The sequence below is a fragment of the Melozone crissalis genome, unplaced genomic scaffold, assembly GCF_028551555.1.
Source record: "Melozone crissalis strain CALT ecotype California unplaced genomic scaffold, PUWL_Pcris_2 ptg000006l_1, whole genome shotgun sequence".
In the NCBI taxonomy this organism is placed as follows: domain Eukaryota; kingdom Metazoa; phylum Chordata; class Aves; order Passeriformes; family Passerellidae; genus Melozone; species Melozone crissalis.
Window position 1 is genome coordinate 24,372,385 of NW_026535784.1, and position 23,044 is coordinate 24,395,428.

Here is a 23,044-nt window from a genome sequence, read left to right on the forward strand (position 1 = left end):
CAATCCCCTTCAACTCCTCCCTTCAGGTGAGGCAAAGACATGACTCTTCCCAAACCATAACACCTCAACTATTATCAGACTATTACTCCTCCACACTGGCTATGACACATCCAAATCAGAAGGCTCTGTGTATTTCATGGGAACAGAAACAACAGTTGCTTTGATTTTGAAACTAGTTCAAAGTCGTCTACCAAGGCTCCAAAATTATATATCCCTTCCAGTAAAAATGGCTAAGTCAAAAATGTTATTCTGTGTTTTAAATTCTAATAAATGTTTTCATTGACAGAAAACAAACACAGCAAATGACATACAGCCTGCCATCCAGTACTACAGAAACCTACACACCACCCCATGGAAAAGTTATCTGTAGAGAATTCAGATTTTTGTCTTCGAGTGCGTGTGTCACCCCCTCTTATGAAGAAAAGAAATAAACAAACAGTTACAGAAATATTTTTGAAGCATCTAGCTTGCAGCAAATCTGATCACAGTTGCAGAAATGGGGCTTCATCATTTCCCAAATCACTTTGGTACACTGGATCAAGGTAAGCTTATCTTTTTGAGAACCTATTTCTAATTCAGCAAAAACTTCAAGTTCCAGCTAAAATACACCAATACTGGTGAACAATGCTCAGCAACCATTTTGAAATAAATAAACCCAGTTATTTCTAGCCAAATATGCTCTGTAAATAACCTCACAAAAATACAGTGTTTGGGATATGAGTTCTTCTCTCCTGCTGTTCAGGTGAGAATCAGGAAATTTCCTGAGAAGAAATTCTTTCTATTGGATTAGTATGTTACCACTGAGTACTTACGTTTTCCAAGTGGTAAAAAAAATTACCAAAATCTTAAGTCCTGACAAGTTCCAAGGATCTTGGATATATGGCATTTAATTAATATATGGCATTTTTTTCTTTCATTTCTTGAACAGCCATTATATGAAGACAGCCCTCACAAGCTCTTGATTATTCTAGGAATAATACACACACTAGTGCATTTTGGACAGATGCACCACTTCTGTCCCTCACCACACACGTGTGAGAGTTGACATAGAGCTATACTATTACTTGTCTTGTTCAGAGTATTTAATGAATTCAACTACATAAACTTCTCTTGTTGCCCAATGATCCAAATACTATCAGTAACTGGATAAGAAATAGCTGCACATATTTTAGTACCTCAGGAAGAAACAAGTTCATTAGGATTTGGACATTTTTAAAACTCAACAAACAACTGAACAACCTAGTCTGAATTCAGCAATGACCCAGTTACAGGCAGCAGGGGCTGGACTAGGCGACCTTCAGAAGTCCTTTCCTTTCTGGATTTAGCTGGTCTGTCTGTAGTCTGACAAAATCCTGACAGCAAACAACTGTACAGCTACTGAATGATTTATCTGGAGGCTGAAGTTGAATACCAAAGTGTTCAAATGACTCCACTGGAAAAAACAGCTATCCCCCTTCACGAATGCTTTAGCCTAAAGAAGTAACTGGGTTTGGTTTACAAACTGCCACTTTGTCACAAAAAGTGTATGTATAGTTTTACTTCAAAAATGTTAAAAACAGAAGGGGTAAGCAGCAGTAAGTATGGTTTTACCTGAAAGGTGTGGTCACATAATACTGTGGGGGTTTAGCAGCAATTCTAAATAACTCCTACTTTGCCCCATATCCCACCCCATAATCCTATCCTATGATTTGCATCAGTACAAGGTTTGCAAGGAGCAAGGACACATTTTTATAAACTCCCTTTGTAAGGGATGGGGAAGTTAATCTGATACAGTTGAATGCATCAAACCCTACTTTGTAGCACAAAAACACTGCACAAGGAAGATGAAGGGTAATATCTGCTAGGACCAGTAAACCAGGAACACAGAACTGGAGAAAGGGCATGGAGAAAAAAAATTTCTTCTCATGTGCAGCATTAAAGTTCCAGTCTTACCAGATCATACCACAAGTTTGAAATGTGCAAGTGCTACTTTTTGCTTTTAGTTTAAGCAGCCTTTTTCCAGTAGGAAAAATTTGGAAAACATTCTACTGACTACCATAATTTCAATGCACATCAACTGCCTAAGGAGTGACAGGTTTATTTAAAAAAAAAAAATCTGGGGAGTAAATGTTTTTATTTTCAACAGCAAATTACTTCTGTTTCTTCTGAAAGTAATTTTTTTTTCTGAAGGGAAGAAGTTAGTCTTATAACTCACCTGAGCTTATATTTGTTTCTAGTGACAGTATCATAAATCCTATCTGGATTAATAACCTAAAGGAAAACTGTATATCTATATCCATCTCTCCTCTTCTAAGGCCATAATTACAGACAGGAAAGGTTTAGGCTGGTATTTAGAGGGCTGATGAGTTCTCCAAGAAACTGGCAGCCTACAGGCTGGTGCCTGGTTCACTGAGCAAGTGCCTCACACGAGCAAGCCTCAAGTGGGAGAATAGTCTATACTCACTTTCTTTGAGGGACTCATCCCATAAAGGCATACATACATACACAGATTTTATCACACTTCACCACCTGTATATAATTAAGAGGACTTTTTTTTACTGTTTTATAATCTTAGATTGAGTAGCTTAAAAAATAAAAAAAAAGAACAGGTTTTACTGGGTATAGCTGGGTGTGTACTCTCCAAATTACAGTGCATTGTAGTGTAGTCATTCATAGACAGGCTACCTTTGCAGCTAGTTAGATTGCCACACTTGGTTAAAAAAACCCAGCACATAATCTACCAGAGCACATCTGAATCCCTATAATACAGTTACAGAATGTAGTTTCTAGTCATGAGATTTGAGCAGCAGCCTACAGACTAGATGAGAGATTCATCCCTGCCCTTGCTACTAATCAGTCTGAGTTTAATTAGCAGCTCAAGCAGTAGTCTCACCTTCAATTATGTCCTCCCCTTTCTAGAAACCACAGAGTTGTGCTAAAATTAGGTTGAACAAAATATGTTATGTCCTGAAATAAGGACTCATTCCCATTGGGGTAGCATGCAGTTGCTTATCACAAGAGCATTGTACCTGAGCACTCTATTTTTCCCTCTTTCAAGTAATTTTAGTTGTAATTTCACAAAATCCTATAATAGAACCAAATATAAGTAATATTTAATATTGATTTTCATAATAGCACCACATCCTGTATTAGCAATTTACAATTTAGACAGCATTGTATTTAACACTGACATATAGCTCTGTACTACCCTAAAAGTTGTGTCAGAAAGTACCTTAAGTATGATACCTTAATTTTAAGAAACTAGTTAAGTGGTAATATTGCAGTGAAAAATTCTCTTACCAGAGTTTGATGACATAACAGCTTCTTTGTGAGAAGGTGTTTTAATAGTGCTGATAGTTTTATTTTCACATCCTTTCTTCAAGGTCGACACAGATGGCACCATTTTAACCTTGGGAGTTAATACACTTCGTAGTGTGATTTGATCTTTCTTTGGTATGTTTTTCCCTTGTGCTGTTCCATCTTTCACAGAAGGCATCTGTTTTAAGAAAAAACAGAAAGCAAAAAGCCAACGACAATTCAACCCACACACCACCACTGTGAGAAACTAAAGATCTCCCTCTGCAGCATCTGCAATGAAATACTGACCACCCAAGTAGGAAACATGCTTAGTCTTTATGCCACTGTCAACATCTGCAGTTCAGAACCTCAAGAACAATCTCCTGAATGGCCTTCAGCAATGCAAACCCATTAGTCTGAAGCTAATCACTAGTAATGACCAACACACTAAAAGGAGGTTACAGAGGTCATCAGAATTTCTTCCTCCCCAAACTCTAATTAAACCACTCAATTACATGACTACACCCACTCCCAAGACCTTAACCGACGAACTACACACGTTCACGGCCCTGAAAATTTAGTTGTCCTGTACTACCTGAAATGTCACAGTCCTTGTAATTAGCTTCCTGATCTAGGTCTTATGTCACAGCAGCTTAAAATCCTTCACATTGAGGTGCCATAGACAAAACATAAGTGCAGGAGTAGATCCAGGACAGTATAAAATAACTGGTTTATATGTGTGAAACTGGTTTATATATGTTTCACACAGAATTCTTGCTCCAGTTTATACAACCTTTAGTTCACAGCCACTCCTGTCAAGCCTATAAAGACACACTTGACAGTTCAGCTCTTCATGTGCTTTTCTGTGACTCAAGCTGACTGCAGCAGTTCGGTCAGAGTACCAAATTTTTAATTTTCAATGACAATCCTCATGTTCATTTTCAGATGTTAATTTGTACTTTTCCACTTAAGAAGACCATTCTTAAATTTAATCCAGCTGATATGTCTACTGTGCATTTTATAGAAATTTCTCTATTGCTTCTCCAGGTACAAGCAGAACAATTAAAATCACAAAGTTTTCCTTTTTGGCAAGGGAATGAATTAAAAGCACTCTCTCCAACTCTTCACACCAAAAGTAAGGACTGACAAAGAATGCAAACTCTTAAAGACTGTAGAATTAAAATAGACCATCCTTGCTTTCATGCTTACTTAGGTTTTCAAGTTAAATTATTAGCCAAATAATAGTACTTTTTACTTTCTTGTGCAATGTTTCAAAAATGTTCTAAGCAGCTTCTCCCATATACTGAGCTTCACTGAAATTTTTCTGGCAAATTAGTAAGGCCTGTCAAAAATTCAGACAACAGTTTTACCAGTAATAGCTGCTGCCTCCATTTCACCAATTTAACGTAAGCTATTGAATCCACAAGCCAGTAACAAGAGAGACTCCAAAAAGCACCCAGACTGTGTTCCTACTACACCTCCTGAAATCCTCGTCAACCCAATTCGGACAGTCTTCCCTCCTTTCCCCTTCTCCTTGCCTTTTAACCTTCTTCCAGTGCATCTGAAAGCAGCATGTTTCTCCTGACAGGCAGCTGACTCATCCCAAAATATTTCCCAACCAACCAGCACATGCATACCTCCCGGCCAGGAAGTTTGCACCTTCCAGCTGGCTGACTGCCTAAAACCAGGTATATGCCCTCTGCATGAGAAATATTTCCTGACTACTCCCAACTATTCTAATGAGTCCCAGCTCTACTTCAAACAAATAAACTCCTAAATTATACAAAGGAGACAGTGAAATTAAGTTGTTAAAAATAAAATGTTTCACCAACTTATTGGTCTTTGGGTTTTGTGTGACTTAATGTTACTGTTCATATAAGCACAACATTTACACGACTAATTTTTAAAAGTCTACTTTAGGTCTAAAGCACATTTTGAAAGAAAATTTCCAAACCAGCACTTTATCTCTACTGTCTATTTGAAGTTACAGCACCACTAGAACAATCTTGAAGAAATGTACATTAAAAGCTGTATTTAGAAAACCTCACCAAGTTATGCTAGGCAATTTTACAAGATGGACTAAACTAAGACTTGTTTGCTTTTATTAGACTTCTTACAAACTGTATTGTCTTAAAAAAAGGCTTTACTAAAAAAAATTGTGTTATGGAACAAGATGAAGGTGGAGACACTAAACTGCAGTTGAAGCCAACTGCAACTAATCTGTAAAACAATACTTCTTCAGTGCCTTTACTAGGGAGAGACTCCATGTAGAAATCAACACTACAGCTACATTTGCAGACACCAAACCCACCCCATAATTTTCACACTGTGCAATACTGAATTTCCTTTTCTGCAAATGTACAAAACATACAAGTAAGCATGAAAGCAAAAAAACTTACCAAAGGAACAGAGTGCACTTCAAATGTTTTGTTTGCTGCATCTTTTACCCATGTGTCTTCCAGAAGCACTCCCATGTTGCTGCTTTGTTCTTCTTCACCTTTGGTCAGGTCAATGTTTTGAGAACAAGGTGTCATTAAGGAGTTGGAACTTTCCATTTTATCATTTAACATCTCTTTTGAGCTCTCTGTAGGTGCTGGAAGCGCAGCAGAAGCCAAGGAGCACACCGGATGGGTAGCACTTGCTTTGTCAATGTCTTGCAGACTTAACTTTAATGCAGGTGTTTTTGAAACCTTGTGGGAAGCATTTCTGGGATCTGCTGTGGCATGATCGACTTGGCTAGTGAAAAGGTGTTTGTTAACATGTAGCTTATGGGGCTTATTTACAGGCAATTCCACCTTAGCATCTTTAGCTGGATCTACTGTTTTTTTCAGCCCTTTTATAGAGGAGGACAATTGCCTTGGGGAACCAACCCTTGAAGGTGAGGAGACAGATGATAGTTGACGGGACTGGGGAGACTGTTTTAATGCTGCACTGTCTCTTGGCTGTGGCACAGATCTAGACACAACCTTTGGCTTAACATTTTTAAAATTAGGTTTGGGAAAACTAACTATCTCTGATTTCCTTGCTTTGGTTATTGTTGATGCAATAGGAGACCTGCCCATTGATTTTCTTGCAGTTTGATCTGAAGTAGCTTTGAGCCCAGGCCTGCTACACCCTCCTACAAATGCTTCACTTTGTCTTAGTCTAGAAGACTTGTCTCCAAGTTCTTCCAAAGCTGAAACAGAAAAAGTCCTATTTTTTGATTGTTCTTTAGGAGTTGAAGTACATAGAGATGAATTGCTTTTATCAGCTGTTGGACTGAAGACTAAAAAAGTTGCTTCGCATTTCAGCTCAGGCATAACTGTCTTCTTTAATTTTGGAACACTGCAAGATACAGAAGGAATGTTGTGCATATTCTGAAGAGCAGCATTTCCAGAGATACTTTGTTCTTTGGTTAAAGGGTCACTAGTTTTGTTTGATACTTGTTCCCCATCCATTTGATCTACTGGGAGAAGGTGCACACTATTTACAACAATATCCATGCATGTTTCAGCACTGGAATTCCCAGTTTTTTCATGGAAAGGAGAAATCTGCAAGGATTTCACTTGGTCATCCTCATTAATATTAATGCATGGTGATAATGCATCTAGCTTATAAGGATCTATACATCCAGCAGGTAGTTCTATAGCCTGCGCTTCTGTTTCCTGTGATTCATTATCATTTTTGATAGCGTTTTTTTGATAGTGTTCAAGACCTGCAGAGGTGAAGTCAGACGTTCTTTCTGAGCTGGTTCTATCAAATTTCTCTGAGATAGATACTTCAGAAGAGACCAATGTTTCCCCCAGATGCATGTCATCTTTTTGATCAGTTCTCAGATTTTCACCTGTAACATTAGTCACATCCAATGTGCTCAGCTGGCAGCATGCCCTGTCATTTTCCAGGGACTGCATGTTCTCCTCTGAAGCAGGAAGAGTTAGTACAGACTTAGAGTCAGTCTGACTGTAAGGCACTGAGTGTTTGATACTCTGATTTTGCATTTTTGCCATAGCAAAATCATCTTTCACTAAGCTTGTTGTTGCTTCCAAGCCACAGTTCAAAGAACACATACAAGTCTGCTCAGTCCCAGAAGACTTGTGTGCAGCATCTGTATCTCCCGATGGAGCTCCTGTGCAGCTGTGTTTACCAGGTGTGTTCTGCAGATCAAATACTTCAACACACTGCTGTTTTAAAAGACTTCTGAAGTCGCCCTTATTTTCAAAAATGGTATCACCCTCATGCTCAGCCCCTATATTTTGGGCAGTTGAATTACCATGTATCTTGGTGGCACAATTCTCTGAGGAAGGTGTACCTCTGTCACATGCATAGCTATTTCCATTTTCATCCCTTATAAGTAAGGAAGACTTCAACCCATTCTTTGCTTTGTCATTGCATGTTTGTTTCCCAACATTCATTTTGAAAGAAATTTTAAACCGTTTTCATTTTAGAATTCTTTAAAATCTCAGAGAATGCAGATACTTCTGAACTTTGCAGGAAAAAAAAAAAAACAACTTCTTTTCCCTGGAATGTGTCAATTGTCCTAAAAGATATTTAAAAAGCAGTTCTTTGTTTTCACGTTTCCCAAGAAGATTCAAATGTTCTGGAATCAAAAAGAAATTTTTAAAAGTTAGCCAAACCAGGATTTTAAGACAGTAAGCATTCTCAAGTTCCTAGTCTTCAGACATCAGAGCAGCAACATAGAAGCAACATTCAGAATCCCAGCAAAGAAAAACTTCAGTCTTCACCCCTTGATGCAGAGCACCTAGAGACTGTGCTCTGCACTGAAGGCCTTTTTCCTGACCTTCATGGCAGGAATGCATAGCAGAGGCAGCTGAAGATTTTGGAAGAGTTACTTAAGACATTTGAGTTGAAACAGAGAAGAGAGGGAGGTTTGTGATCAGTTCTGGGGCTACAGCAGTACACTGCCCCATGCTGGTGGGGCAGTCAAGTGTAGATGCACAGAGGACCCCTTCAGAGTCACTGGAAAGCAATTCCATATCAGTTAACTGCCTCCATCTTCTATAAAGATGAGCCGAGATTAGCCAAATGACAAAACAATTCCAATGTCCTCTCCAGCAGAGCAGAGCCATATACCCTCACCCAAAACCCAATGGAAAGGTAAAGGGGTGGGACTGACATGGACAGATGATGGAAAACAACTGACCACACATGGAGTGGAGATTCATGTACAAAAAACAGCACAGAGCCCTTGCAACATACAGTGACAAGCTCCTAACAAGCACTAAGACTGCACCTGAGTACCAAAACCACAAAGATGTGAATGAGAGAGAAGATCAAACTGTCCAAAGCAGCTGGATGACCTCTGTAGCACTCCATATGAAAGGCTCCTAGTAGCAGAAATGAGACCAGAGGCAGGAAGAACCTCAGATTTATAACATATGGTTGCAGTGGATGGGGAATCTGCCAGAAGGAGGCTTTCAGAGCAATTAAAACCTGAATGGGTGGGAAGACGTTCAATGGATCTGACAAGGCAGTCTGGCTGAAGATGCATTCATGGACAAAGGTCAGCTTTCCAACTGAAGAAAATGAACACCTTGAACACTTTCACCTGCCTGGAACGACAGACTATATTCTCCAACCAAAGAGCAGGAAGGAGGACACTTGTCATCAAAAACAATGAGCAAACAGGTCTCTGGTGTTTAAACAAAAATGCAGACTGATATCAGAGTGTGGTGTCCTCAAACAAGGACACTGATCTAATGACATATTTGAAATTTGGTGCAGCAGTACATGTGCATCAGGATTAAGTATGGACGGTGGGCAGAATAACTGATAATTCACATAAGAATTATATTAAAGTCCAAAATTATTTCACTGTTTCAACTATGGTGACAATACTGGATGCAATACAAGACAGTTGCAACAAAATCAGAAAATATTATAATAATACTGATAATACTAATATTAGATTTCTGGTATAGCAATGTTGATTAGGAACATTGAAGAATAATTCTGTAATCATATTTTCATAGAGACTTCTTTGGGAAACAAGTTTGTTCTGAGAAGCAACTCTTGATTTGTTCTTTAAGAAGTATGTTTGAATCCTCACAGAAACCATATAAGCCATTCTGGAAACCACAGCAGGGGAAAGAAAACAAACTCTCATGCACAAATACTTCGGAAAGTGTAAAATGAAGCCAGCACACTAAGTAGGGAACGGTAAGTGATTTCTTGCATTATTCAAAATGCAAGAATTTTTTTTTAAAATTCTTGCAAAAAATTTTTCTTTAAAACTTTCTTTGTTCAGCTGGAAACACAGCTTGAGTGACTACATTCAAAATAAAGCCTTTATCACACTAATGAGAAGTATAAAGCTGCAGGGTCCATAAATAGTTTTGAGAACAAAACAGCAACATCCAAATTAAGACTACTACAGAACTTGAAGAATTTGTCTGCTCACTATGAACCAAACACAGAGTGAATTCTGGTCAATAACCCATTTTCTTTACATGGTACTTTGAACATCTGACTCAGATTGAAGGTAAAAAGACCATGAAACAAGAAAAAATAAAAAGCTACTGAGATCAGACAGCACACCTTGCTCTGCCCCCCCTCCCATCCCCAAGATGAAAAGACTTGTCTAGTTAAAACATCTCCTGCTTCTAGGCTGATCTAGATCTTTTCCTTACTGACTATTATACAATCCCTAAAGAAACATAAACAACTGTAGTACCCTCACTTTCACCTTTAATTAGGAAACTTAAGGCAGATTGAAGAGTTCTTTAAAAAGTCTTCCCTGAAGGCAGGGCAAGAATCTGTTCTGAATAATTTTCCATTAGTTTAAGTCAATCACAGAATCAAGTGCTGAAAAATATTTGCAAACTTTGCTTTCACTGTTGTTTTGACACATTGAAACTTGTTTCTGCTTGTCTGGATACTAGCCCTTAACTCAGCTTGCTCACCTAGTCATGCAACAAAAGTTAAGATTCCATTTTGTTTCAGCAGTAGCTCAGATCAAACCAGAAGTCTCACCTCTTTCAAGAGTTTTCATTCTGAAGAAAATAGGCAATTTCAAGACTTAGCAAGAATAAAATCCCAAGAATTTACAGAATGTTGCATTACCTTACAGTACATGGTAGTAAACAATGCCAAAATTTGAAACAACACAGGTACTTAAGTAAAGCTTGATTCAACTGATGCTGAAGAAACTCCAAAAAGTAAAAGCAGATTTGATACTGAGTAGAGAAATGTGGAAGCACAATAAAGTTGCACATACCAAGGTGGACATATACACATGTAGGTCTGTTACTCAGTGCTCTGGACTTTCACATAGCCAGAGCACATGTAGAAATCAATTACTAATTCAACTATTTTTAAAGCAAGCCTTCACTACATTAATCAATACTTTCATGAACAAGTAGACCGGCTTCACATCCACATTTAGAGGCCTGAAAGCATCCTACATAAAAAGAGAGACATTCCTAAGGATCAGCTATGGTATTTAAAAATCTGATGAACATTACTCCTTAAAGAACTGACATTCTGTAACTTTCATATAACAAAGAAATTCATTAGTTTTAGATCTGCCATATAAGACTGAATGAAAAATTACCCTCAGCCCAGCATCTCCTCCATGGTGGGGAGTCAGTAGCAGAAACACAGACATAACAAGTTGCCCTCGCCGAGAACACACTGTTCCTGGCAACTAGTCACTGGAGGAATTCTCTAAACTAAATACTAATAAATTTGCTTTGACTTGGTCTTACATCAAGCATTATGAATGCCTGGCCTCCACAACACACTACAGTGCAGTGCAAAACAATTCAGTCTGGTTTTGCCTTCAGTAAAGCTCAGCTTACCAAATTTCAGTTGTGTACCTCCAGTGCTTACACACAGCAGAAAAAGTCTTCAGTACCTGAGCTCAAAGTTTTCCCCTTCCTCAACTGAAATAAGAGCTTGGGGTAACAGCAGGACCACTTGGAAAACAAAAACAAAAAACCCAAACCAAAACAAAACCAAAAACAAACTAAAACAACAAAAAAACCACAACAAAAGAAGCTTGGCAAGTAGGTTCTCCTAAAAAGAGGAGGGATTGGCTGCCAAGTGCCCCAGATCCAGGAGAAATACACTAAATACACCACAACATACAGAACTGGGCTCAGAGCAAGATCTTGTCACTTCTACTAACCAACAAAAGGCGTCCAGGGGTGTGCTGTTAAAGGGCAGGGGAATAGTCACTTGTTCAGGGTGAGGTAAACAGGAATCAAAACCAAATAATTACAATACATAATTGGACTCACAGGTTGACAAATTACTACAAGAACTCAAGTTAGTTTGTGTTAGTGTCACAATGCAGACGTTAATAATTTTTCACTTTTCCCGGTACTCCATCTGGAACTTGATTCTTTCAAGAAAATCATCACAGAGCATTTACTCAAACCCATCAGCTGTTTGTGAAGCCTGCACGAAGGGGGGACGTGGGGTGGGGAATAAATCTGAAAGGAGAGGGCATGCCCAGACATGCAGGGAGGCTGTCCAGAGTGCTCTAATTAACTGAACATGCTTTGATACCCTGCAAAATGCAGCATCAGCATTACCTCACCAAACCATATTATATGGTCATGACTACCTGAAATTAAAAACCATTCAAAGCATTTCATATGTTAATGCATTACACTACAACCAGCTTACTTGCTCATGTCCTGGAACACAACACAAAAACAGAAGTATGACTTTTCAGCACATACACCTGAAGTCAGAGATGGCATCACCCACAGCAACCAGGCATCCCTCCCAACGTGCTGTTCAGTGTTGCTTGAATATGCCCCATAAGAAAGCACTGGGAAAACACAAAATGGTTCAGGCAATGTTGCATTTACACAGAATTGCAAATTTCAGAGCTCTCTCTGCTGCCTCAGTAATGTCACATTCTAATGTAAACTAGCCTATTGCCAAGCTAATTCAAACTATTCTAGAGAGGATTAAGTTAAGCTCCGATAACAACTTCACACAAACATTTATAACATTACAAGTACAATCTACTCCTAAAAGTGGATTACATTAAGTTCTCATATACTCATGGCATTGCTTGCTTCAGAAGTCACACAGTATCATCAGTGAGTTTACTGAGAAGATGTTTATAAAAGAACAAAAAACCCCAACAAACTATCAAACCAAAGACAAACCCACCCCACAGGGTAGCTAAGCAATATCTGTACACTTCAGTAAACAACATTTTAGAAGTCAGAAACCATGTTAGACACTTGATACAGTAAGCAGAAATAATGCACAAGCTATGTTTGCAAGCAATCATGCAGGCATTTTTGATTGAAGGAGTTCTATCACTTCCAAAGGCATAAACCATCAGGTTTGGCCTTCTACTGGGCTATTTGCTAGTCTGTTTCAAGAGTGAAGCAGCAGCATAATATAAAAGTTACAGTAATCAAGGAGCATTAATTTTAATCAGTTCCATCTTGGCTCTAAGATATGGAAGAAGTAAAGTAGAAAAGCAGTTCCACTTTGCTAAGATGAAAAGTCCTTATCTACTTAATTACTTATAAACTCTGGCCATCCTTGTTGTCCTGTTTTTTAGATTATTGTACTGTTCTCTGCACCTTCAACTTCAGACTATTTGTAGGCACATAACACACAGAGATACTTCAACAGATTTATACAGTGTCTTGATAACACCGTTCTTCCTTTACTAATTGACAATTTTTGAATTTTATTGTTAGGTAAGTTTTAGGAGAACTCTGTATTCAGTAGTGGAACACTAGTGCAGTAATTTTTTTAAAAGAATAAAGCCCATCTTTTACTTAGATAACCAAGATACTTAGTAACATTGTCTAGAAATGTCATCCAGCATTCTAGCGATCTGGAGGTACATGCAACCTCCTGGACCAGAGTGCTCTGCAAATGCAAATATCTTTTCCCCCACTCTGTTTTACAGCAACTGCCAGGATAAAATTCACATAAGTAAGAGTTCAGCAAACACCAGGTACTAACACACTGCAAGTAAGGAAGTGTACTTTATTATCTGAGATTAGGTGCATGATCAAACAAAACCAAAGGTACCCATCTCAATGTGGAAGAGCAATAAGTCCCTCACTTGAACAGTCCAGCACACTCTCATAAGTAAATCAGGCTCATTTGTAGCTTCATTAAGACAGCATTCATTGGCTACAAGTGTCACACTACTCACAAGGTTTTCAACATGGTCAGTTATACACTCAATTATAAATTGTTTATCTATCCATTGCCACCATGAACAAAGCCTGTGCATGGTTTTCCATGAGATCAATGTCTGTTCCTCTTTAGGAACTTGCAAGAATGCCATTAGGCTCTTTCTTAATGGTAAATTAGACATTATCTTTTCAGAAAGAGACTTTGGGGATTTTTTTTTTTTTTTTTTGCTATTTTATCACAACTAAAATATTTAGCAAGAGCATATGTTATTATACAAGGAGGGATAAGCTTTCAGGTCAAAATGAAAATAAGGAGCTGGCACTTGAAAAAAACAAACAGTACATTTATTATGGCACTTCCTTGCAAGGTCAAGGTTCAGGTACTTCTTTTTGAAAGATTTGATTGAATAAGTAAATACAAACAAGCCTGAGACTGTCACAGCTCAGTGTTCAACAATCCTCATCAGTCTTCAAGCTATTTGACTAGATAGGGATTACAAATCAGATCACCTTCTCTGTTTCCTGGAATTCTGCTAAACTGGTTTTGTCCACTGCTACCATTTAAAGGGTACATTCATACATTTTGATATTTTGAAGCTATGAAACAGTAAGCCAGGATTATTCACAGAAATTTCCCCTCTGATTGAAATATTAATCCCTACTGATGGAAATACTATCAGTATAGGAAGAAAGGCAGTAATGTATTATGCAGAACAAAAATACTTTGTCAGCTCCTGCTAGGTCTGCTATCTGCTCACAGACCAAATAAGGTTTGTGCTCTTCAAGAGTGCTCTTAAGTTTCAAGCTAGTCTTCAGACATTCAGCAATTTTCCTGACACCTCTCATCATACATTCTTGATCATAATTTCTCATTCTCTGACAAAATTCCATCCATCAGCACCCTTGCTGCCCATTTTCCTTTAAATCAACTTCAAACAGAAGCTGTTCCAAACTAACAGGTCGTTCCTTCCACCAGCCTTTTTATCCTGCATTGTTTCTCTTCTTTTACAGACTTGTCAATCCTCTTAAGCTGCCCCATGTTCTTCTGTTCTCATCCTAGCTAAGTCAAACCTAGTAGAGAAGCAGGTACACAGAGAAGCAGTAATAGTCATAACACCTTGAATTCTTAAAACAAATGGCAAAGTGTTTTTGCTGCTGGCTTTATGGTGGTTTGGTTTTGGCTGGTTTTTTTCTTTGTTTGCATGTGATTTTAACATTTGGGTTTTAAATATCCTGATTATTTAATAATATTTAAGTGAAGACTGTCTGCTGCTAATCTCTTGTCTGACAAGTACAAAGCTTTCAGAAACGCAAAAATACTCTGCAGAAGCAGCACAACATTGCAAGAGTAGTGGCTAAAATGCCAGTTGTAACCTTTGGAGGAAGAAAAAAAAAAGGTGGTTGTTTTCTAAAAATGAGCCCCAGCTTGGCAGGTGAGAGTAGAAATAGCTTTAACCATTACCACAATGTGCCAGGCAGCATACACTGAGAGTTCTTAAGGTTATGTGCTAACTTGAAGCTTTTCATGCTCCGAACTTTTTACAAAGCATCAGTGCCCTCGTGTGAGTGCTCCAACTTGGAGCTGACATTAGCAGCACTCTCTGCATGGACTCTATCAATGGAATCAGACTGTTAAAGACAAAGATTCAGCTGCTCCCATGCATTGCATGTCCTTCAGATCTTCACCTACAACTGAGAAGCCTTTCAGCATTTGGCTATATTTAACAGAGACATATGATATGAACTGGTTTACAGAGCATTTGGAGTACTCTCAACCTGTAGTGAAGACACTCTAAGTACAGCAGTATTATTTACTTCTAGTGGAGTATTCTGTGCAAGGCATCTATAGCTTGATTAATTTCTATGAAAAAGCAGACCAAATAATAACTAATGACTGAAAGAGTAGCACCTTTGCCATGATACTGCTTTGCAGTAGAAATTGAAGAATTAATCAATATGCTTAGGATTTCTCACATTAACCAAGTCAGAAATTTCACCAGCTTGCTGTTTTTGCAGACTCAAAAGTTGTTTGCTGTGCAGAAGTAGTCATTTACTCAGTAAAGACTACAGCCAGCCAAGAACAGTTTCCACTGACACATCAAGAAGTTCTACCACTGAGTTAGGACTGCACTTTTGCACAGCAACATCATCACAGCAGAATTTAATTCTGAAGATGCTGCATTTGCCAATTAAAAAACTGTTTTTAGACTTTAAAAACTATGTAGGCTATTGATTCTACATAGTGGAAAAAAATTTAACAAACTGCAATAAACTGGTTACAGGAAATAATATTTTGGTAGCCAAATAGGAATCAGCATCAACCCAATGATTAGAAGTCCTAAAGGCATAATGGTTTTTGAGGATTTTCAGTAAGTATTGCTGGAGAGTTGTTTAAATACCAACAGTTTTCCCAATATTTCACCTTCAGTGTTGCACAACTGGGATCGGGAGCAAGGGGGCAATTCACAACCATTGTTTCAAATGTTGTAGTCTCAGGCAAAAATAACCCAAATAAAACACATTTGGTTTACATTCAAAAGAAAATCTTGTTATTTTTCCTTCAAAGGAAACTGTTTCTCACTGTGAGATCGGTCCTGATACAAGAGTTGTATACCTTCTACAGTTTTTGGTTGTTTTCCTTTGGACCCAGGAGATAAAAGTCCCCAAATCCAAGAGGGACCAGCTCTGCAAAAGCTACACACAGCACGGCACCTCTGAAACAGACAAATGGCAAAAAATATGCTGTGGCAGTTTTGCAGAGCTGGTTTAAAAAAAAAAGGCAACAGCTTGATTTATGCAATGCTATTGGGTAGCAGGCTGCAGTCAATGCTCTCTGGAAAGCACGAGCTCACAGTGCTGCTTCACACAGCTGACAGGCTGCTCTCAGCTCCACCAGGGCTGAAATTCCACCAGGACCTGGAGGGTGAAGCACTGGAGAGAAGGGCAAGCTGGGCACATGTTGCTTGAAAGGCTGCCAGGGCAAGGTCACCCAAGGGACCCCCTGAGAAGGATGCAGACATGCAGGCTCGCTGGCTGTGCCCTGCAGTTTCTCCTTGGCTCTTGGGACAGGGCTCCACTTGAGCCCTGAGTAGCAGCACTCCCAGAGAGGGAGTGCATCTGCAGGGCAACAGCAGGACTCAGCCTCTGTACAGAAATCATCCTGCCACTCCATCTGAGATCCCACACGAATGCTGTAGATTAGCAAATAATTACAAATTTGTTCCTTGAAACTCAAGTGGTACAAATTAGTTTTAAAATATTTTTCCTTTAATCAATTTGCTTGAAGTCAAGCATAAAATCCAAATGCTGCTTGTTATAGACTACATATTGTTTTACACTATAGCCAAGCCTCTTCCAAAACTTTCTTCAGAGAGCTGGATGTTATAGCTTCAAATGTAAACTCCTCAAAAAGTTCTCCCCATTCAACTAATAGTTGACTTGACAACATCCTACAAGAGTGAAGTGTATATACATCATCACATCATTGCAGATACCCTGGAACTACAGTTATATGGGAACATTAGCTTTGATTTCAACTCAAAACTGACTAAAGTAAATGCCACAGGCACTGACAGAAGTGTTACACACCCAGTGCCACATCCATACTTGATATTCCCCAGTGAGTTTCAGCTTCTGTCCAAACTTCCATTACATGAGAGATATACACAGCTAGAGGACATTGCATGCTCTGGCACTGTCTCTGTACTAACAAGTGAAAAAGCAACCCTCTGATTTTACAATAAATTAGATCATAACCCTTGAATAACTGACAAACTAATTGAGTCTCATGATTAACAAGCAAGAACTGCCTCTCTCTTGCTCTGGCTGGTTTTTTCAAAGTCAGCTTTGTCTTTTTTGCAAGGACTGATCACACATTAACTTATGCCATAAAGTACCCTCAGTCAGGCAATTTACTTATATACATGGATTGGTCCTCTGCAGTCTTTAGGACTTGCTCACCCCACATTTAACCCTTTTGGCTTTCACTTCACTGGCTTTATAAGCCTGATGGAGTGAAATTGCATACAGGCAGTGACAGCAGCATGATGATTTAAAAGTCATCACTCTGATCCAGTACACTTTCAAACAGTAATTCTACAACCAGACATTCACTCTTCTTAGCAGCAACCTACAGAATACTATTTATTTGACTAAAACACATTTAAGACATTAAAATCTGGAGCAGTAAATATCTGGAAGAACACAGATAAAGGAGCTTCTCACCAGTACTATCCAAAAAATTTCTTAGGAGGAAAAAAATTACTGCAGCTTCTATAGACTCTGCACAGGGACAGGCAGAGATCCTATTTAAATGATACCTTTATATTCGTACACTCAAAATTCAAAGCTTCCCCAGCTCAAAACTGTAGAGAGCACCAGGGTTCAAAACAGGTGCACAAGCTGTGCTGTGCAGGCTGTTCATCCAAGGACATAATACATATCCATCATTAACTGAGACAGAATATTACTTCTTGGATTTACGTGGGTCACAGGCCTTCATTATTTAGTTCTGCTAAGCACCAGCACCAAAAGGCAGCTTCTGGGTCAGTCACTTAACAGTACAGAAATCTATGGAACTACCATCCATACCAAAGGCAAGTCAGAAACACTGATAAGGCAAGTATTTCACCACCCTGCAGTGCAGGTGGAAAGCTCCTACACAGGGCTAACACAGAGCATACTTGAGTAACTTCATACAGCTGACATTAGTTTGGAACTCAGATAAGGAACTCCTGCATTTCAGCTTAAAGAAGGAATAAAACAATTCTCACACACAGCCATGTATTTGGGCTGCACATTGCATGGGGGGGGGGGGGGGGGCATTAGGGAACGAGGAAGAAAAACTTTGAAAAAAATAACCACAAAACTGATAAACTGATGCTCAGATACCTAGTAAGAGTTAATTAACCTTGCACACAACCAAATGCTGTCCTGTGAAGGGTAACCAACTTCCTTTTGAAAGCAATCTCAGTTCCTTTAAGTTTGCATGACAGAATTACTTCCTCTACCAGCAGCAAGTTCAACAAAGTTTGTCAACAATGCTGCAGTTTCTAAATTTTCATCCAGAAACCCACCAATTCACAGGGCACAAACAAAGATCCTCATGTCCTGCTCAATCAGGACTCTGCATGCACAGTTTGTTGATACAACTCTGGTAAATGAAATCCCAGAATGCTGGAGCAGGCTGAATATAGAAGGGTTGCGCAGGGGGAAAGAAAAAAAACCCAACAAAATAAAAAAAACCCAAACCACAACACACACCCAGTGCTGAGTAATCTTAGAAAATAAATAGGGGGAAAAGTCATTAAGCTTCTCCTGCTAAGAAAATACATAACCCCAACTGCCAAAAGCTGAGGAAGAAAAGGTTGAGCTGAGCAGAGATCCACTGGATCTCTCATTTCTGTTTCTCTAATTTTAGAGACTATTTAAGACTACTTTCTTCCTCCTTCATCAGGTATTGCAGGATATTCCTGGAAGAGGAAGCTGTTTCTACCTTGATGCTTTTCCTTCAAATTCACCACTGGGGTGTTGCTCTCTCTGTGCCAAATTAAACATACCAGAGGTGTTTTCACAAGCCATTTGGGTAGTATACTGCTCACAAACGTCAACTACAAGCCATTAATCCTGCATTAGGAACTTTCTTCAGAGGAAATTGCCTTACAAGAACCAGGAGTGGAAAAGATTGGCACCTGGAAACCACTTGCTTTCATCCTCTGAAAAGTCGAGCTACAGAAAAGCCTTCAGGATTGCAAAGCAATATTTGGTGGTTAGACTTCAAACTGCTCATAAATTTGCTGAAAGAAGTAACAAGGAACAGTAGTCTGCAAAACAGTTCTACGAAGAGGATGGTGACAATAAAGTTCCTTGGACTGAAATTTTCCCATCTACAAGGAAGTTCCTAATCAAAATGAGGTATGCCAGAAGTCAGAAGGAAGGACAGCACCCAGGAACTGGAACGATTATCATGCAGGAGAGGCCAAGGTTCAATCTGTGAGCAAGTACTAAGTGCTCAAGTTAGTCCTGCTCTTCATGACAGTTTTACTGGTGCACTGAGTACTTAATTTCTGACCACTGATAAGAGTTTAAGAAAAATAAGATTTTTTTTTAATTAAAAAGGAGAAAAATGTGTATTCTTAAATGATCCCATGACAGGTAAACAACCTCAACTAAGGCATACATACTGGTCTCAAAGTCAAGTTCTGTCAGTCAAGCCTTCCATGGCAGAAGTTGATAGACTGAGTCCATTGACTGTTTTCTTCACAAATCATTGCAATACAGAGAATGGCAGGTGTGAAAGGTAGCAAAAGCAACTGTTTTCATAATAGTAAACTGTACTAAAGTCTTCTGAACTGTTTCACAAAATCTTCCTCTCCCCATCCAAGGCAGAAACGAGAGCAACTGCCTGCTTAAACTTCCAGTTTCTACAAGTTTTAAGTTTTACCAGTTTACCGCCTGCCTCTAAGTCACACCAAAACTGGTGTGTGTTTCTCCCCATCACATCCTTGAATTCCAAGTTTGCATAACAAGATTGACAAATTTGGGTTTTCAATTATTGTCATGTACTTTTCAAATTAAAAGTTAGCTACTAACACATTTAAATGCTGCAGATAACCTGTGTTCATTCCTAAAAAATATTTAGGTATTCAAACCTGCAATTCCATGTACTATAAAGAAACTGTAATTCCATGTAGCAGATGGTAATACAAACTAAATCCAAGCCAATCACATGCTATAGCAGAGATGCTGGAAGCTCTATGAGAATGCTTTTTATATCCAATATACTTGAGGGATTCCCACAGACTCCACTCAAAGAGCCTTACACAGAGAGAATAAACTGGCATTCACACACTAACAAGCCAGAGAGAATATTGTGGCTTAAGCAGAGTAATCTTTACAAACACAAGAACACTGCTGCCATCAGTGCCTTCTCTTGTTCAGTTCTGTGCTCCAGCCTAGCAGCCAATTTTTACATCTTCATCCTCTCACATGGTTCAGTTATTTTGCATTGAATGGACAGAACACAACAAACACCACTATTACACTGTGCTTACTTCAATAAGCTTGCTCAGCATTAGATTCCACATGCAGAAATAAAATGAAATAAACTTCAGTAGTCTCGTTTTTTGTATGTCAGTACCTGTATGTTTCTTTATATGGCCAATGGAAAAATCCATTTTAAAACCTATTTGACAACGCAAGCACAAGTCTTATCACAAACACTGATTCAGTGCAATAATACACTGGAGCTTGCAGCTAGGTTAACTTGACGAATCAAATGCCTATCTCTCCCTTACACTTTGATATGAAGAGTAACTCCTTTATAGTGTACAAGGACAAAATACAATTCTAGGATTTAACTATAAAATGCTCACTCACAATACAAAATATATTTCCTAAGATCCCTGTTGAATTTTCAACATCAAATATATATTTAAACCAACGGTTAGATCAGCAAATAATTTGGATTCCAAACCAACCACAGGTGAATTGATTCTATTCTGAACCCAAACTATGTAATAAAGCCAAATTCAGGCTCTGCTAACTGAAATTACAGCACCAGAACCACGAGCAGAAGCTGGCATTTGCATAGGCTCACCCCATGGCCTGGACAGATCCATCTTGCATGTACCTAGGTCACTACATTCAAAGCGTTAACTATGGAAGGAGAAACCAAGTATCATCTTCGAGAACATTCCTGTGGTCTCAGCACCAGACTTCTTTCAAATTGAGGCTGCCAAATTTCATGTCTCTCGTATTACACGAACTACACGAGTCTGACAGCCCTGGCATGACATCCCACCTCTTTGCCAAGATGCACAGAGCCAGCTGAGGTCCAGGAAAGCTGAAAGCTTCTCCAACACAAGCAGAACCACCGAGGCACATTTAACAACCAAGCAGATGCAGCTGCAGCAATCACAACTGCTCTCACTTGAAGAGTAACAACTACAAAGAGTATCATCAGGACAATGGGACACCCCAATACCAGACTCTCCCGACTGTAAGCTGCTGCATCTTCCCCACAATCAGAATAAACTCCAACAAGTTCACACACCCCAGATGCCTGGGTAAAAAAAACAAAAGTTCTAGTCAAAGTAGGAAGGAAAGTAAAGACCCCTTTTGGAAAAGGGTGTCTGAATAAAAGTCTCCACTCAGACCAGAATGGCAAAGCTGGCTTTCAGACTACTGACTTGGGTGGAGGGGGGGGAAGAGTTAAAGGTGAGTCAGAGTCACAAGAACACATTTTGCTTAATAATCTACCATATTCAGAAAGAAGCAAGATGCCAGTACTGCCATGCTTACTTAGAAAGAATATATACAGAGAAATATCAGGCACTAGCTGCTTCTGACAGAAGGTACTTGCACACTTTCAGGTATTGGTTAAGTGTTCTAATAGCAATAGTGTATTTCTTACACAGAACAAATTCAGCCACTATACTTACACAAATACAAATCACCTGCTTTCACTAACTAAAGCCTCATGGGTAAATCAGAGTCAAGTTGAAAGCTGAATTCAAGAGGCTTCACTTACAAGGCAGGTGAGCACATCTTCTTTATAAGCACATGAATGAGTTGTCACAGCCTCATCTACAGCTGAGTGACCAGGAACAGGACAAGACGTACAAGAATCGGTACTGTGCAATACCCTCAGATCCCACGCTCCCTCAGATCACAGTAAGGGAAACAAAATTCATGGACCCCACCACTGTCTCCACAGCCTGCACTCCCCTTCACTCCATCTGCTGAGGAAATGATCAGTTTTGGAGAGAAATTAAAAACTGCATGTTAGTGAACTGTGACAATGGTTTCCCTTTCTCAGTTTGAAAAACATATCTGTGCTTACACACAGAATGGGATACAGATCAGAGTCCACAGTGGTTTTGTTAAACATTTAAGCAGACTCAACTTAATGCACTTTTCCAGATCTTTTGGCAGGAGATGTTAACCCACTGTGCTACAGGTGAAATCTGCCTGGCTGTGAAGGACACCTTGATACCAAGCACCAGCTTTCACTTTGAATGCTTAAGTGTTTAAGACACTGTTCCTCACATGCACACATTCTTTTGCAAGCACTCTTCACCTATCAGCATCAATAAGATAAAGACATTTTATTAAGAAAAATCTTGAGCTTTTTGGAAAAAACATTGCTACCAGTTGTACTCGATGAAAACAGAAAGCCACAGGTGAAGATGTCAGGTACAGAAATGTAGGCACACAACTTATTCCTTCTCTACCATTTCAGGATTAGAATGTTAGAATGGGAGAATGCTGAAAATGGATACTATTCTCAAAATATTGGTTAAATAACCTAAAAAAGAGAATCTTAAATTTAAGCTATTGTCACTGCGGTACAATCCTTCAAAAGCTACTTCCAGGATTTCTTCAGAAATAATTACTACTTTCATCTAACAGAGACCCATATGCAGACTGCTGCATCCAGCATTTCCTCCTGCAGAGTTTGGGGTATTTTACCTTTCTTCCTGAAACAACCACAGTGAAGCTAAAAGTTAAGGTGAAGCTGTGGCCACTTGCTTGTTTAGAAAAACCCCTGAATCACCAAAAGATTGAGGCAGCAAGAGGCAGCCAGCCCACTATCACTCAAATTATGAATTTTTACACAGTCACTGATTTGCTTACCCCTGGTGTTG

At 39.0% G+C, this 23,044-nt stretch overlaps 1 protein-coding gene across 2 annotated transcripts in view; it reads right to left on the reverse strand.

The window, feature by feature from the left end:
• The window catches only part of MTUS1 (microtubule associated scaffold protein 1), an 88,110-nt gene extending 80,443 nt beyond the window's left edge, over positions 1–7,667 (reverse strand). For both annotated transcript variants that reach the window (XR_008484383.1, XM_054295542.1), the window contains exons 1-2: positions 5,676–7,667; positions 3,280–3,475 (exon numbers count right to left, since the gene is read on the reverse strand). Coding sequence is in view for 1 of the 2 variants with exons in the window: in XM_054295542.1 (XP_054151517.1) it covers positions 3,280–3,475; positions 5,676–7,667 (2,188 nt within the window). In the remaining variant the exon portion in view is untranslated. The remainder of the gene's footprint in view (positions 1–3,279; positions 3,476–5,675) is intronic.
• Positions 7,668–23,044: the final 15,377 nt, after the last annotated feature.